This window comes from Danio rerio, chromosome 7 (genome assembly GCF_049306965.1).
Source record: "Danio rerio strain Tuebingen ecotype United States chromosome 7, GRCz12tu, whole genome shotgun sequence".
In the NCBI taxonomy this organism is placed as follows: Eukaryota; Metazoa; Chordata; class Actinopteri; order Cypriniformes; family Danionidae; genus Danio; species Danio rerio.
Window position 1 is genome coordinate 2,061,159 of NC_133182.1, and position 15,277 is coordinate 2,076,435.

A 15,277-nucleotide genomic window follows, 5' to 3' on the forward strand; every position below is an offset into this window, starting at 1 on the left:
ATAGCATTTATATACTGCTGCTATAATCATATTATCATTAAATAACACAAACACCTTCATTAAAATGACTTCACGCACCACAGGACTTCTACTTTTCCTAAGTGATGTGTGTGTGTGTGTGTGTGTGTGTGTGTGTGTGTGTGTGTGTGTGTGTGTGTGTGTGTGTGTGTGTGTGTGTGTGTGTGTGTGTGTGTGTGTGTGTGTGTGTGTGTGTTTGTAGGGATGGTGTTCAGCATCAGTCTGGGATTCGCTGACATGATCAACAAAGAGGGAAAGAAAGAGGAGCAGAAGAAATACGCCCTGTTCATCGGAGACACCATACAGATCAATGAGGCCAGTTGTGCTCATCAATATATCATTTGCTCTAAGAGTCTCTGATTAATGCCTGACTGCAGCTGGGTTTCCATCAGCCTGTGTATATACACATTTTGAAGTGTCACACAAGATGAAAACCTCACACTTCAAGTAAAAAATCCCTTTATTTGAGTTTGGTGCAAGGTTACCACCACTGCAGTCCGTCACTCTAGCTGCTTTACCATCAAGTTGTAAATTTGCAGTTGTTTATTTTCTGGCGAGATTTAAAGAGATTCACTTCACAATATGATGGAGACTCTACTGTTAACATTAGTGTATAGCTGGGTTTCCATTAACCTGTGCTATTGCACATCGCATGAGAAACAAGTGACAGAAACACAATTTCGAATTAAAATCCTTTAATTCTCAAACAAACACACTATTTTTTTGCTTTTTTAAGTTTTTGTTATTAATTATTTTTTTTGTAGTTATGTGAAAAAAAATGGGTTGCTAAGTGACCAATACTACTGTTAGCCACTCTAACAACTTGATGGAAACACGGCTAATTTACTTGTTACAACTTGATTTGCTTTACATTATGATGGCAATAAGGGTTGGGCCGATAGATGATGCTGTCGTCCATCGCCGATGGCCAATAGACGACACGATGCTGAGCCGATCCTCTGCCCTGCCCCAGTCGCAAACCCGCTCGCAAAAATACGCACTCGGGCCCTGTTTACACTAATACGTCTTAATATTAAAATGGCATTTTAGACGAAAATGATTGACATCCACACCGTGTTTTACCTAGCATTTCTGAACAGCCCTCCGTCCACTGAAAACGCACATCACGTGACCACACACACACATATACACACACTGTTATGCGCTCCTCTGAGCTCCAGAGAGCAGTGCACGTCGGGCAGTTTATCAAGGATGTACCGATGGATCGCGTCTCACTATTCACCTTATTCTTCGCCGGCGAGCGGGCGCAGCTATTTGAATCTTTTTTGGCTCTGGTCTCATTCACTTCCATTCATTTTTAGACATTAAAAACTGCTCGTTTTGCTGTTTGATGTTGCAAACTGGTATTTTCTTATTATATTATTCTACTTGGTCTGTATGATCACACAACTTGCTCTACAAACAAATGTTTGCATGACCGTTTTCTGCCTTTTATTATTCCTAGTCATTTCTTCCCATTGCTGAATCGGACGTTCTGAAACAATCGCGAAAACAGGCGCACTTCCGCATTTTAGAATAAGGTCAATAGTTGTTAAACGTGATATTCAGACATCCCAAGTCTCCGGGAAGTTCCGGGAGAAATTGCGCGTCTCCCTCCTGGTCCTCAAATAAAGACCCTTCTCACCCCTGGATCCCTCCTCACTCTTCAGACACGTCGCGCGCACTGTCAAACACCGCCTTTTTGATATCCACTTCATATTATGATGAAAACCTGACTACTATTAACATTAGTCAATAGCTGGGTTTCAATCAGCCTGTGTTGATGCACATTTTGAACTATGGCATCAGAAATGAATGACCGTATTGCATTCGTTTAAATGTTTTTATCGGAATTAGAAGAGATTTGGTTCACATTATGATGGAAACTCCACTACTGTAAATATTAAATTGTTGCAGGCTTTCCATCAGCCTGTGCTTATGTGCATTTTGCAGTATTGCATTAGAAATGAGTAATGGAAATTCTCCCAATTATAAATAAAATACCTTAATTCTCAAAATAGATTTTCTACTCACTTGAGATGGTTTTGGACTTGTGTAATAGGGTTAATGTAAATAATTTGTGATATAATTAATGTCTAATAATGCAGAATAAACTCTGACATAGCAAACATGAGTGACTCTATTATGCTTGTTAGAGCTGTGAACCTACACTAGTCTCACGGTTCAGTTACGATTATCATGCCATCGATTCGCTTCAATTCGATATCTCGGTGCATCACGGTGCTTTTCATACACAGTTTTATATTTTCTTCACAGCAGCAGTTCTTGTATTAAAATGTATGAATATATTAATGTTTATATACTATTTGTAATACAATTTTCTCATTTAATACAAACAGTCAGAGATATAAACTGTATTTGTAAACAACACGAGCATTTAGCAAATAATATGAACAAATATAAATATCCAGCTCAATTTCTGATCCTTGTCTAGTTCTCTTACATCCCTTTGATTGGTCACACCCTCAACAAAAATGGTTGCGATTGGCTCTTGCGCGCTGCGCTCTTCACAGATGAGTGACACTGATAAGCTGCAGGCGGCAGCGGCGATCACAGATGATCCATGATAGACACGGTGGAGAAAGCTCTGCAGGCACGCGCTCGTGTCTGAATCTAGAAGTAACGCTGTAAAACAGCCGAGTAGAGAGGAAAAGTCACGCCAGCAGGTCAAAAGGGCCACTGTGTGTGTGCGAAATGCAGTACTTTCCTTCTCTCGATCTCCGTGAAGTAGGGGCTTCTGCTGTAAATATCAGCGGAAGACTGATCCAGCAAACACACACAGTGAAATTGTGCACAGTTGGAGTTTCAAGTCGTTGGAGCGTTGTAAATACTCTCGCTCTCCTCCCTAAAACAAAGCGCATATGCGATAAATGACGTCAGTACATAATAACCGGTTATGATTATTACTGAACCGATACCGAATTGCGATACCGATCGCGGTGCACCGAAGAAACTATTCATTTTGACAGCCCTAATGCTTGTCTTGTTTACTGTTAGTTGCTAGGTTACCAATACTAAAGCCACGCGAACACTTGATGAAAGCGCAGCTCATTCACATTTGGGGTTGAACGTTTTAATGAATATTTGTAAAAGATTGACTTAATATAAGGATGAAAACCCGGCTAGCGATGCTGTGATTGTGACCGTTTGTATTTTCCACATGTCTGTGATCGCAGGAGGATCAAGCCACAGTCCTCACCCCTGTCAAGAAGAAGATTAAAAACGTTGGCATTTTCCTTAAGGTAACGTCAGATCTCATTTCATTTTCAGGATGTATCGTTCAAATAAGAAATGCATGTGCATTAAAAATTTATATTCTCATTCAAGTTAAATGCATTGCTTCATAAGAAGAGATGTGCATAAATCATGGCATGATTTGCCCGGTCCCACCATGGAGGTTAAACAAGTTGCATGTAAATCTGGATCTGAGCAAGCTTAAGAAGGATGATACATTCCCACATACATATCAACAAGCAGTTGCTGACATAAGACAATTTTACCCTAATCATAAACCAATATACACAGATGGATCAAAAAAGTACGGTCATGTTTCTGCAGCAATAGTAATGGGTCAATCACACCACGGCATTCGCATTTCAGGTAAAAGCTCAATCTTTAAGGCTGAAGCAAAGGCTCTCTTTTTAGCTCTGGAACATATTGAAAATGCTGAAGGGCACAATTTTATTATTTTTTCTGATTCTGAATCTTGTCTACAGACATTGAATTCTTTTAAACTGGAGCATCCCATTATTATTGACATTTTTATCAAAGTGAATGAATTACAGAGAAAGTTTTATAATATAGTCTTCTGCTGGATCCCAGGACATACTGGACTACTTGGGAATGAACAAGCTGACAAAGCCGCCAAAACAGCCCTAGCAGGAAAGCTAAAGGAGTGCAAAATCCCACCTTCGGACCTTAAGCCACTAATAAAAGGCTATATTATCAACAAATGGCAATCAGAATGGGATCAGTGGCCAGAAAATAAACTTTTTAAAATTCAGCCTGAAATAGGAAAAAAAAATCTAATTTATTTTTTAAGTCAAGACACGATGAAATGTGTATAGAAGATCCCACATTGGACACACGAGACCCACGCATGAATATTTACTTAAAGGAGAAGAACCACCAAAATGTCTATATTGCAACAGGAAGCAAACAGTTAAACATATTCTTGTGGAATGCCCCATTTTTAATGTTCTCAGACAACTATTTTTATCTGGAGAGACTTTAAAGGAAATATTTTTAAATGTGAATCCATCTGAAATTGTAGAGTTTTTATCAAAAGGAAATCTTAAACTATTTTAGATTTTTATCTTATATATTATCCTTATTATTATTAATGTATTTTACCCTGTACATTATTTATTGCTGTTGATTACTTTTAATTGTTAGAATAGTTTTATAATTATAGAATATTTGTGTTTATAAAAAGTGATAAACTTGATCTATTTTCTTTTTGCCATGAAATAGCCATAGAAGCTGAAATGGCAATAAAATTAAAACTCTCTCTCTCTCTTTCATGGCATGATTTAGAAATGTAAACCCTTTATTTTAATTTCTTATAAATGAAATAGGTTTTAATATGGAAATGTAGCTAGCATCCAAAGTAAGATTTCTGATGCTCATTCATTTTAATAATAGAAAGAGGAATAAAAACTGTGTAGACGTGTATATATCAAAAGGACATTGAATAACACATTTATTATTGATAATTTCATTTTTATTCTGTTAAAAATAGTTTAAAGTGTAAATACCCAGAAGCACCCCTCAAAACACAAAAAATTTTAAATGTGAGGCCTATAAAAATGGTAGAATTTATCAAATAAACTGGTTTAGATTATTATATCTTTGTTATATCATGTAATTGTTTTCAACCTTTCTAGAACATGTTAATTATAAACTGTACCCTCACCTGCTTTGCCCATGAATCAGCCATCAAAGCTGATATTTGCATTTAACTTTCAACTTTCTTATCGCTAAACCATTTCTGTGCGTGTTTCCAGAATGACGATGAAGACGAGGACGAGGAAGAGGGCGATAATGCTGAGGAGCTGCTGGGTAAAGGAGCTCGCAGCGCCGCCCTCCTGGCAGACAGAACCAGGGTATGGTGACCTCATTCTCATTTCAAAAATCGATGCATATTCATGAGTGCGCTCACATTCTCTCGTCTGATTGGTCAGAATGAGATGACTGCAGAGGAGAAGAGGCGGACTCATCAGAAAGAGCTGGCCAATCAGGTGAACGAGGAGGCCAAGCGGCGTCTGACGGAGCAGAAAGGAGGACAGCAGATACAGAAGTGAGGAAATTAGATATTATATTTGAGCTTATGAGACTGAAACTTCGCTTTATTTTGACATTTTGAAGGAAGCAGATTTGTATGGTTTTTATACAGTTTATGTGGGTCGGGAACACTTTACAATAAGGATGTTTTAGTTAATGCATTTACTGACATGAACAAGCTGAACAAAACATTTATATTTGATTTACATGAACATGTGTTAGTTAATGAAAATGCAGTTGTTTTTTGTTGGATTAGTGTTTGCATGAATGAATATGGATTTTAATAATGCAATAATTAATCATAATTTAACATTCACTACAACACATTAACTACTGTAAGCTTATTGTAAAGTATGACCAGTGGATCAATCTATTGTGATTTGTGTAATTTGGTCTAGATCAGGGCTTCCCAAACTTTTCATCTCGCGGCCCGCACTATCCTCGGAAGTGGTTATAAACATTCAAACACTGCACACACACCAATACCAACTACATAAACAAGTTTATTGACAACACACAAAAAGTGCAACAGTTTTTATAGTCTACATTAATCTATTTAATTTAATATTACAGCACTTAATGAGACGGGTGGGCACAATGTTTACAGCACAAGACCACTTCTATGTTCAGTTGTTCTGCTGCTATTACCGGTTCATTAATCTAGCGTAATAACCCCAGGGGTCTCAGTCCAATGCAAAAGAATTGAAAGGCTGATGGCTTTTTTTATTTGTATGTTGTTTTGTTTAATGCAACTATTAATATAATTTTATCTTGTGTACATTATGAATTAAATCTGGTAATTCTAATAGTTTAATAACATGTACCATATTTTTGGAAATCACTACTGTTGTACTATTTATTGATAGCTTGAATACATGTTAGTTTTTAAAGATAGAATTTGTTAATATTTAGTTTAAGTAAAAATAAATGTTGTTGAATTTGTCTAAATAAAAAATAATTATTAAAATACAAATAAATGATAAATGCAAATATTAATAACAATAAAAGAACCCCACATCAAATAATCATTGCAATCATAGTAAAATACTAACAAATCAAAAGAAGCATCTTAAACTAAGGCATCGTAGTTTTATACTAATGAAAGTAATTAGATTTTATAATCGCCTCCAGATCAGTTTTATCACAATAAAACATTTATTCTGAGCTCTGCGTATTAAACTAAATGCTGATAGTCATTTTTCCCAGATGAACGTTTTGGTTTGATTTAAATGTAGTTTGTTAGCTTAGTTTTACTTTAATTGTAGTCATTTATTTCAGATGTTGTGTACTCCTTCACAAAAAAAGGCTATTTGTAAAAAAGCAGTCTTATTACTCTGAGAGGTTTTTAATCAGATAAAATGTATTGAGTTTCATAAACACTCGCCAGATAAAGTTGTCGTTTGTCAAAATAAAACATTCTTATTAAAATAAAAAAATATGTTTAACATTTAGTAATTTATCCTAAATGATTCTGTTTGAAATCATGAAAGTCTTGTTAAATGAGTAAAATCTAGTAGTTCTACGGATAATGGCGGGATATAAATCTCTCATTTCACCCTAAACGAGCATTTTGTGATGTTTAAGTAAGTTTAATCTGTCAGAACATTATTACAAATGTGATGGACAGAGTTTCAAACATGCAAAAGACTAGTGATGGTGAAATGAAGCTTTCTGAACCAGTGAAGCGCTCGACTCAATTGTATTGGAAAAAGGTTCGTTACTCGAAGCTTTCTAAATCAGAGCTCGATGAGGACCTCTTCTGGTTAAAGTGTGGGAAAGCACTGTGTTGCCATAATGTCAAATGTTCACAACTGACCAACTCATTCATGTAGTAATACGACAACAGCAATATAACCAAATTACTCAATTACTGTAGTTTTTACACAAGATATATTACATTACACAACTGATGACTGTAGTAACATCCAAGGTATTCAAAAGTTTATCATAATACAACTAGTCCTGTTCCAAGCGGGGATCGAACCAGCGATACCCCATGGGAGGCAAACGCTCTAGGAGGAAGCTATGTGATTGATGCCTTTGGGCTGCACGCACCAGCTGGTCTCTGGTAAACACAATACTACGATATGCAGTGATTTTCTTTAAAGATAGTTTAAAAAATACGCTAATACACTTTAGTATGGTTCGAAACCTTTTTATTGTATTTTAGTTTAATTGCTGGTGTGTGGGACTGGTGGAGTGCTTTGAAACAGTGGAAATGTGTGTAATCGACGCCTAATCTCTCGCTATACACTTTACTAACCCACGAGAGAGTTTAAACCTTTGAATCAAAATTGGAAGCAGTCACGTGGGTGTAGGCGAAAATGAAGCTTCGGACGTCACTGATCACGTGATGGCAAAACGAATCAAGCTCCGTTACACTGCTTCACCGCGAGATGTATCGTTTTTTTTTGATACATGCTTCGAAGCCTCGGCGCACAACGTCACATCACTACAAAAGACTCTGTGATACTTAAGTGTCTGTTTTCTGGAAATATTGGGGAAAATATAAGATAATTTGTGCTCAGGTGAACATTTTATAGCGATCATTGTGTTATGTATTTATTATTTTAAACATGGTGCACATTTTCTAACGATTCTTATTGCAGATTTGTAATTCTAGTGTAGTAGACTCAAAAACACCCGCCTTCTTATTCTCTCGCTTCAGAGTCAGAAAGTCCAACGTGTCGTATAAGAACGTCTCGCAGATGCCCAAGGAGAAGGACATCAGAGATATGAAGATCTTCATCGATAAGAAGCATGAGACTGTCATCATGCCTGTGTTTGGCATCGCCACGCCGTTTCACATCGCCACCATTAAGGTAAAACCACATAGATCTCTTCAGCATGTGTTCATGCACATTTTAAAGTATCGCATGTGAAGCATGTCAACCTATGAATAAAAATTAATTAATCATCGCAACAACAAAAATGATGTGCTCTTGAGGTGGTTTTGGAATTGTGCGAGGAAACCACGGTTGCTAGGTTACCAATACTACAGTCAGCCACTCTAATTGGCACTTGCAGCTAACTTGCGTATTTTTTTGGTTTGCTTTACATAATTAGGGAAATGTTCATCGGTGGATTTGGACCTGTGTGGAAAAATGTGTTGCTAGGTTACCAATGCTACGGTGAACAATTTAACAGTTTGGAAATGCAGCTAATTCAGTTAATTCGCAAAAAAAAAAAAAAAAGAGATGTGAACTTTGAAAAGATTCGCTTCACATAGTCATTGCAAACTTTTAGACTAAATGCAAAATTCAGAATAAACATCCTTTTAATTTGCTAAAAAAAAGTTTTTATGCGCACTTCAGGGGGTTTTGGTGGGAAAAATTTGTTGCTAGGTTCCCAATACTAGTCAGCTGCTTTAACACTGTGATGGAAATTTTGAGAAGATTATATAACAGTGGAAATCTGACTACAGTTTAGATTAGTCATGAGCCTAATTTGCTAAATAATTTTTATGCTTACTTGAGGTGGTTTTGAATTCGTGTGAACATTTGTTGCTAGGATACCAATACTACAGTCAGCCACTCTAACAACGTGATGCAAATGGCTAAAGGCTGATTTATACTTCTCCGTCAAGCGCACACTCATGCTCCAGCGCAGCCTGAGTGTTGACGAATAGCCTCTCAAAAAATGTAACTACACGTCACAATGACGCGTAGCGCAAGTACCGTAGTTGGTCAGCTTGGTAGCGCTGACAAATGTGAGCGGGACTGAGAGCCGTGCAAACCTGTTGGAGTGAATGTTTACAAGTGTGGAGTCCCGTGAAGGAGCTCCAGATGGAAACTGTTGTTTTGTGTGTACCTTATGATTAATGTTGTTGCACGTCTGCTGGTTCCTGCCTCAAAATGGGCGAATTTGAGCCACTACATTAAGGAAGTGTTCAGAAAAAACAAAACACCAGCGAAGAAACTCGACACAGGGGAACATAAACACCTACTGCCAGCTAGAGTTTCAGTAGTGTAATTGCAGAGCGACACAAACAGCACGCAGAAGTATTAATGCACAACAATGCGCAAGGCAGGCACTGTGGGTTACACCGATCACTTGACATAGAAGTATAAACCAGGCTTAATTTGCAGGTTTTTTGCGAACTTCAAAAAGATTCACTTCACATCATGAAACCTGACTACTGTTAACATTAGCCAGTAGCTGGGTCTCCATCAACTTGTGTTGATGCGCATTTTGAAGTATGGCCTGAGAAACGAGATACAAATGTGAAATTTTGATTCACATAATAGTTTTTCCACTCACTTGAGGTGGTGGTGGACTTTTGTTTTGATGTAAATAATGAGAGCTGGAAATTTATTTACTGAATAAACTCTGACTTATTGAAGATTACATGCATGTGACTTATGCTTGTCTTGTTTACTGCTAGTTACTAGGTTACCAATACTACAGTTAGAAACTCTAACAACTTGCTAATTCACACACATATATATATATATATATATATATATATATATATATATATATATCATTGTGCAGTCCGATTTTACATGATTATTGAATCACCAGATCAGTTAGTCTAGTCATCCAATCACAACAGCTGTTGATGCAAAATCATGTGACTTGATTTATTTTTTTATTATTTTTTTTAACGAATATTCCAGAATGTGCATAAAAATAAGTAGATGCAAACTCATCTAATTGTGTGTGTGTGTGTGTGTGTGTGTGTGTGTGTGTGTGTGTGTGTGTGTGTGTGTGTGTGTGTGTGTGTGTGTGTGTGTGTGTGTGTGTGTGTGTGTGTGTGTGTGTGCGCGTGCGCGTGTGCGTGTGCGCGCAGAACATCAGTATGTCTGTGGAAGGAGACTACACGTATCTGAGGATAAACTTCTTCGTGCCAGGCAGCTCTCTGGGGCGACACGAGGGCAACATCTTCCCTAATCCCGAGGCCACATTTGTCAAAGAGATGTAAGAGTCTTCCTGCATTATTACAGTTTTAATTTTATCATGGTATATGGTTTTATCACGATATTGAGAAAATGAGCAGAGATTGTAGAGTGTGGGTGGAGCTAGAGAAGCTTTATTGTTTTATGATTGGACCAGTTGATTTTTTGCGAGAAATGCTTAACACTTCATGAAATGCTGTTTGTTTGTGTTTCGATCACATGTGCTTGGCTATCAATAATGTGTTTAGTCTTTTAAAAACACTGCTGTAATACATTGAGCCACTAAGCGTTGTTCTTATGACGTTTCTACCAAAGCAAAATGCAAGTTACTTCCAAACACTTCAGATATAGTCTGTGTTAGTAAATGCAAGACTATTGATGAAACCCAGGCATAACACTGTATAACAACGCTTCAGATAACTGTTCTAAAGCCAAATCTAATCAATATGTCAGATTCTGGAATACATTACAGCTCTAAAGAACATTACAAAGAATAAATAAATTCTTTAATAGATTAAAGTCTATAGGGATATCACGTGGAGGCCAGGCTTAAATGGTTTGTGAGCACAATGAAGTGCAGAGCATTACATCTTGTTTATTAATTAAAAGGAAAAACCCCAAAAGCTAATCGACTGTGCATAAAACATAATCCCCAGGGGGATGTGACTGCAAGCAGCAGAGACCTGTCACTCAAGTGGCCACGCCCTTATTTATGCAGAATTTTAAGACTTTATGTAAATGAAATGAATGAGTTGTAAAGCATTCACCCCACTCTCAGCTGTCATGAAGGGTCTTATTATCTACATACACCAAAACCATGTGTGTACCAGGATCTAAACCGTTTTTCGGCTGCAAAGTTGACCATTTTAACATTGGAGTCAATTGAAATGTGCTGTTTTGGAGCCAGCCCCCTGTGGCCAGTTGATGAATTGCAGGTTGTTCTGTATTCATTTCAAGAGGGAGAGCGGTAGGGTGACGATTAGTGTAAACGGAGTCTCAATCTGTGCACTGATCAGCTTCTTTGCATTTCAGTACATACCGCGCATCGAACCTGAAGTCCCCGGGCGATCACTCTGTGCCCTCCACCAACCTGCAGAACGCTTTCCGCATCATCAAGGAGGTGCAGAAGCGCTATAAGACCCGCGAGGCTGAGGAGAAGGAGAAGGAGGGCATCGTGAAGCAGGACTCGCTCGTCATCAACCTGAACCGCAGCAACCCCAAACTCAAAGACCTGTACATCCGGCCCAACATCGCCCAGAAGAGGATGCAGGGCTCTCTGGAGGCACACACCAACGGTCAGACACGCCTTCATCACATTACACACACATAAATAATGACGGTTTATGAGCTGTAATGGTGGCTACGCCAAGTTCTCTATTCACCCTATTTTTCGTGGTCGAGCGGGCGCTGCCATTTGAATCTTTTTGGCTCGAGACTTCCGGTCTCATTCACTTCCATTTATTTTTAGATGTTAAAAACTGCTCGTTACGCTGCTTGATGTTGCAAACTGATATTTCCTTATTATATTATTCTACTTGGTCTGTATGGTCATGCAAACATTTGTTTGTAGAGCAAGTAGTTTGACCGTTTTCTGCCGTTTATTATTCCTAGTCATTTCTCCCATAGGCGACTGAATCGGAAGTTCTGAAACAATCGCAAAAACAGGCGCACTTCCGCATTTCAGAATAAGGTCAATAGAAACGCAGCATGATTCGCTTGTATATCGGATTCAAGCTATGAACATTTATATCACACATCAGCAGAATTATATAATCACAAACTTTACATTTACATTTAGCAGACGCTTTTATCCAAAGCGACTTACAAATGAGGACAAGGAAGCAATTTACACAACTATAAGAGCAACAATGAAGAAGTGCTGTAGGCAAGTTTCAGGTCTGTAAAGAAAGTGTAAGAAGCAAAACATTAGTCTTTTATTTTTTGGTACAGTTAGTGGTATATCCAGAGATGCAATTGCAGATTAGGAAGTGAAGTATAGATTAAATAGTTGAGTTTTTAGTGGTTTCTTGAAGACAGCGAGTGACTCTGCCGTTCTGATGCATTTAGGGAGTTCATTCCACCAACTGGGCAGATTGAATGCGAGAGTTCGGGAAAGTGATTTCTTCCCTCTTTGGGATGGAACCACGAGGCGACGTTCATTCACAGAACACAAGTTTCTGGAGGGCACATACATCTGCAGAAGTGAGAGCAGATAAGAAGGAGCAAGGCCAGAAGTCGCTTTGTAGGCAAACATCAGAGCTTTGAATTTGATGCGAGCAGCAACTGGCAGCCAGTGCAAACGGATGAGCAGCGGAGTGACATGTGCTCTTTTAGGTTCATTAAAGACCACTCGTGCTGCTGCGTTCTGAAGCAGATAAAGAGGATTGATAGAGTTAGCTGGGAGCCCGGCTAGTAGAGAGTTGCAGTAATCCAGTTTGGAGAGAACAAGAGCTTGAACAAGGAGTTGAGCTGCATGTTCAGATAGGAAGGGTCGGATCTTTCTGATGTTGTAGAGTGTGAATCTGCACGATCGAGCAGTTCTAGAGATGTGCTCAGAGAAGTTTAGTTGGTCATCAATCGTTACTCCAAGGCTTTTCACCATTTTTAATGCAGTAATGGTTGCCCCATCCATCTTGATTGAAAAGTTATGATGTAGAGTCGGGTTGGCAGATGCTTCAAGCATTTCTACATTGTGGACACGTGTGATTCATATACTGCTGATTTACAGTCATTTAAAACCACCATGTCTCTGGTAGAGCTACAATTCTGCCATGTTTACGTCCATATCCTCCGCGATTGGGTCATTGGGAGACCCACCCGGAATCTTCACGCACAGAAATCTGCAGATTTTTAGGCCATCATTTATTCTGTTTATTTACTTGCGTAAATGTGTGTAAATCTATATTTATTTAGTTTTTTAAAGTAATTTCAGTAATATTATTGACTAATGTGAATTTTCATCTGATTTGTGTACAATGCTCTTTGTACAGTATTATTTTCTGTCTTCTACTAGAGATATTATATGACAAACTTGCTTTGTTTACCAAATAAAGTGAATCTAATTGGATTTGCATTTTAAACATTAAATAAAAGTTAAAAAGATATTATTTTTTATTTTATGTATTAAAGTTTTAGTTATGATACTCCCACAATTATTCCGCAGATTTTTAACAAAATTCTCCGCAAAAATAGCAAAAAACATCCGCAGATTCAGTCTGGCTCTAGTCATAGTCTCAAGTGTCTGCTTTTATATTGTCTAAATTCTTAAATATGTATTCACGTCGAATTTCCTAGTTAAAAATAATGATAAATTGCAGTGGGCCATGAAAAAATCAAGTTCAGTGTCTTTAAGGATGAATGTGTTGAGATTTATTAAACTGGAGTTTAAAGTTCCTTATTTATTTAAAGGTCAAAGAGTTTGCCAAATGTCTTGACTTTCACTCACTGTTTCCTGTGTATACCAAATAATCATCCTTATTTGACCGGCTGTCTCTGTGTGTCTTCAGGTTTCCGGTTCACATCAGTACGAGGAGATAAAGTCGACATTTTGTACAACAATATCAAACACGCCATTTTCCAGCCCTGCGACGGGGAGATGATCATCGTGCTGCATTTCCACCTGAAGGTGTGCGACTTAGTGTTGTTTAAGCATCATTGATCATCTCTTGTGGCTTTTATTCATATTTTTACACTTTATTTTGTAACATTTTTATTTTTGTATTTATTTTAAAGTACTTTTTAATTAAATTCAGCAGTTTTGCGGTAGTTTTTATTGTTTTACAGTTTTAAATATTGTTCTTCAGTTGCTAGTATAGTCATCGTTTTCCATTTCTAACTATATATTAATTAGTAAACTAAATATTTGAATAAATTAAACATAGCAATGAGAAAATATGCACCGATTATTATTTTATTGCAATTAAATTAAGTTCTAGTGCTAAAGCGACGCACCAAATGTGTTTATTATTATTTTTGTTGTTGTTGTAGACTTCTATTTTGATTTTCCTAGTTATGGTGTAGTGTAAATTTATCCTTTTTTTTTTGGTTTTGGTGTTAGTTTGTTTTATTTTTTTATGTAAATTAGTTTTTTTTTAAAGGTTTTTAGTAAAGACTAATATGGGGATCTATATATACATTAATAAACACACCGTCTGTTAGCATATTTAAGTCTTCTGTGTGTCTCAGAACGCCATCATGTTCGGTAAGAAGCGCCACACGGACGTGCAGTTTTACACTGAGGTGGGCGAGATCACCACAGATCTGGGCAAACACCAGCACATGCACGACCGAGACGACCTGTACGCCGAGCAGATGGAGAGAGAGATGAGGCACAAGCTCAAGTCTGCCTTCAAGAACTTCATCGAGAAAGTGGAGTCGCTCACCAAGGAGGAGCTGGAGTTCGAGGTTCCCTTCAGAGATCTTGGGTAAGACAATCAGCACATGATGCAACAGTAAAGCAGGCTTGCCATGGTGTAAAAAAGCTCTGTTTAAAAGCTCCATAGGGTATACAGCGGGGAAAATAAGTATCGAACACTGTCATGTTTTGTTTTTTCCTGGTAATAATTTCTAAAGGAGTCGTTGACATTGAATTGTTTGGGTTTTTACCAAAATCTGGTTTAATTCCAACATAAAAATAAAACAAATCATTAAAACATATTCTGTGTAATAAGAACGAAATGACAGAAGGAGAAAGTGTTGAACTACTGAAATGTGTTAAATACTTGATTATAAAAGTTTTTTTTTTAATAATGTCAGCTTCAAGGCGCCTCTCATATGGAGAATGAAGCCTCATGCAGTGCTCAGGTGTGAGTTTCTCACAGACTTCAACAGAGTGTCCAAATCTTGATGCTTCTGTGGGTCTTGTCTATCAAATCTGAGCTTCATTCTGTATTCTCTTTTGGATTCGGGTCAGGTGATTGGCTGGGCCATTCCACAGCTTGATTTTCTTTCTCTGAAAGCATCTGAGAGTCTCCTTGGCTGTGTTTTGGATCATTGTCTTGCTGAAATGTCCACCCTGGTTTCATCCTCCTGCTAATGCAGATGTTGGACTGAACAGT

At 37.7% G+C, this 15,277-nt stretch overlaps 1 protein-coding gene across 5 annotated transcripts in view; it reads left to right on the plus strand.

Moving 5' to 3' along the window:
• Positions 1-15,277, plus strand: part of supt16h (SPT16 homolog, facilitates chromatin remodeling subunit) — a 45,364-nt gene that overhangs the window by 15,851 nt on the left and 14,236 nt on the right. For 3 of the 5 annotated variants that reach the window (XR_012382466.1, NM_001097584.2, XM_073906820.1), the window contains exons 10-18: positions 221-333; positions 3,216-3,281; positions 5,046-5,144; positions 5,223-5,338; positions 7,991-8,144; positions 10,115-10,242; positions 11,253-11,515; positions 13,727-13,845; positions 14,406-14,644. Coding sequence is in view for 3 of the 5 variants with exons in the window: in NM_001097584.2 (NP_001091053.1) it covers positions 221-333; positions 3,216-3,281; positions 5,046-5,144; positions 5,223-5,338; positions 7,991-8,144; positions 10,115-10,242; positions 11,253-11,515; positions 13,727-13,845; positions 14,406-14,644 (1,297 nt within the window). In the remaining 2 variants the exon portion in view is untranslated. Of the gene's footprint in view, positions 1-220; positions 416-3,148; positions 3,282-5,045; positions 5,145-5,222; positions 5,339-7,990; positions 8,667-8,832; positions 9,663-10,114; positions 10,243-11,252; positions 11,516-13,726; positions 13,846-14,405; positions 14,645-15,277 lie in introns of those variants that run through there. The other 2 variants (XM_073906821.1, XR_012382467.1) reach the window with 2 other exon arrangements.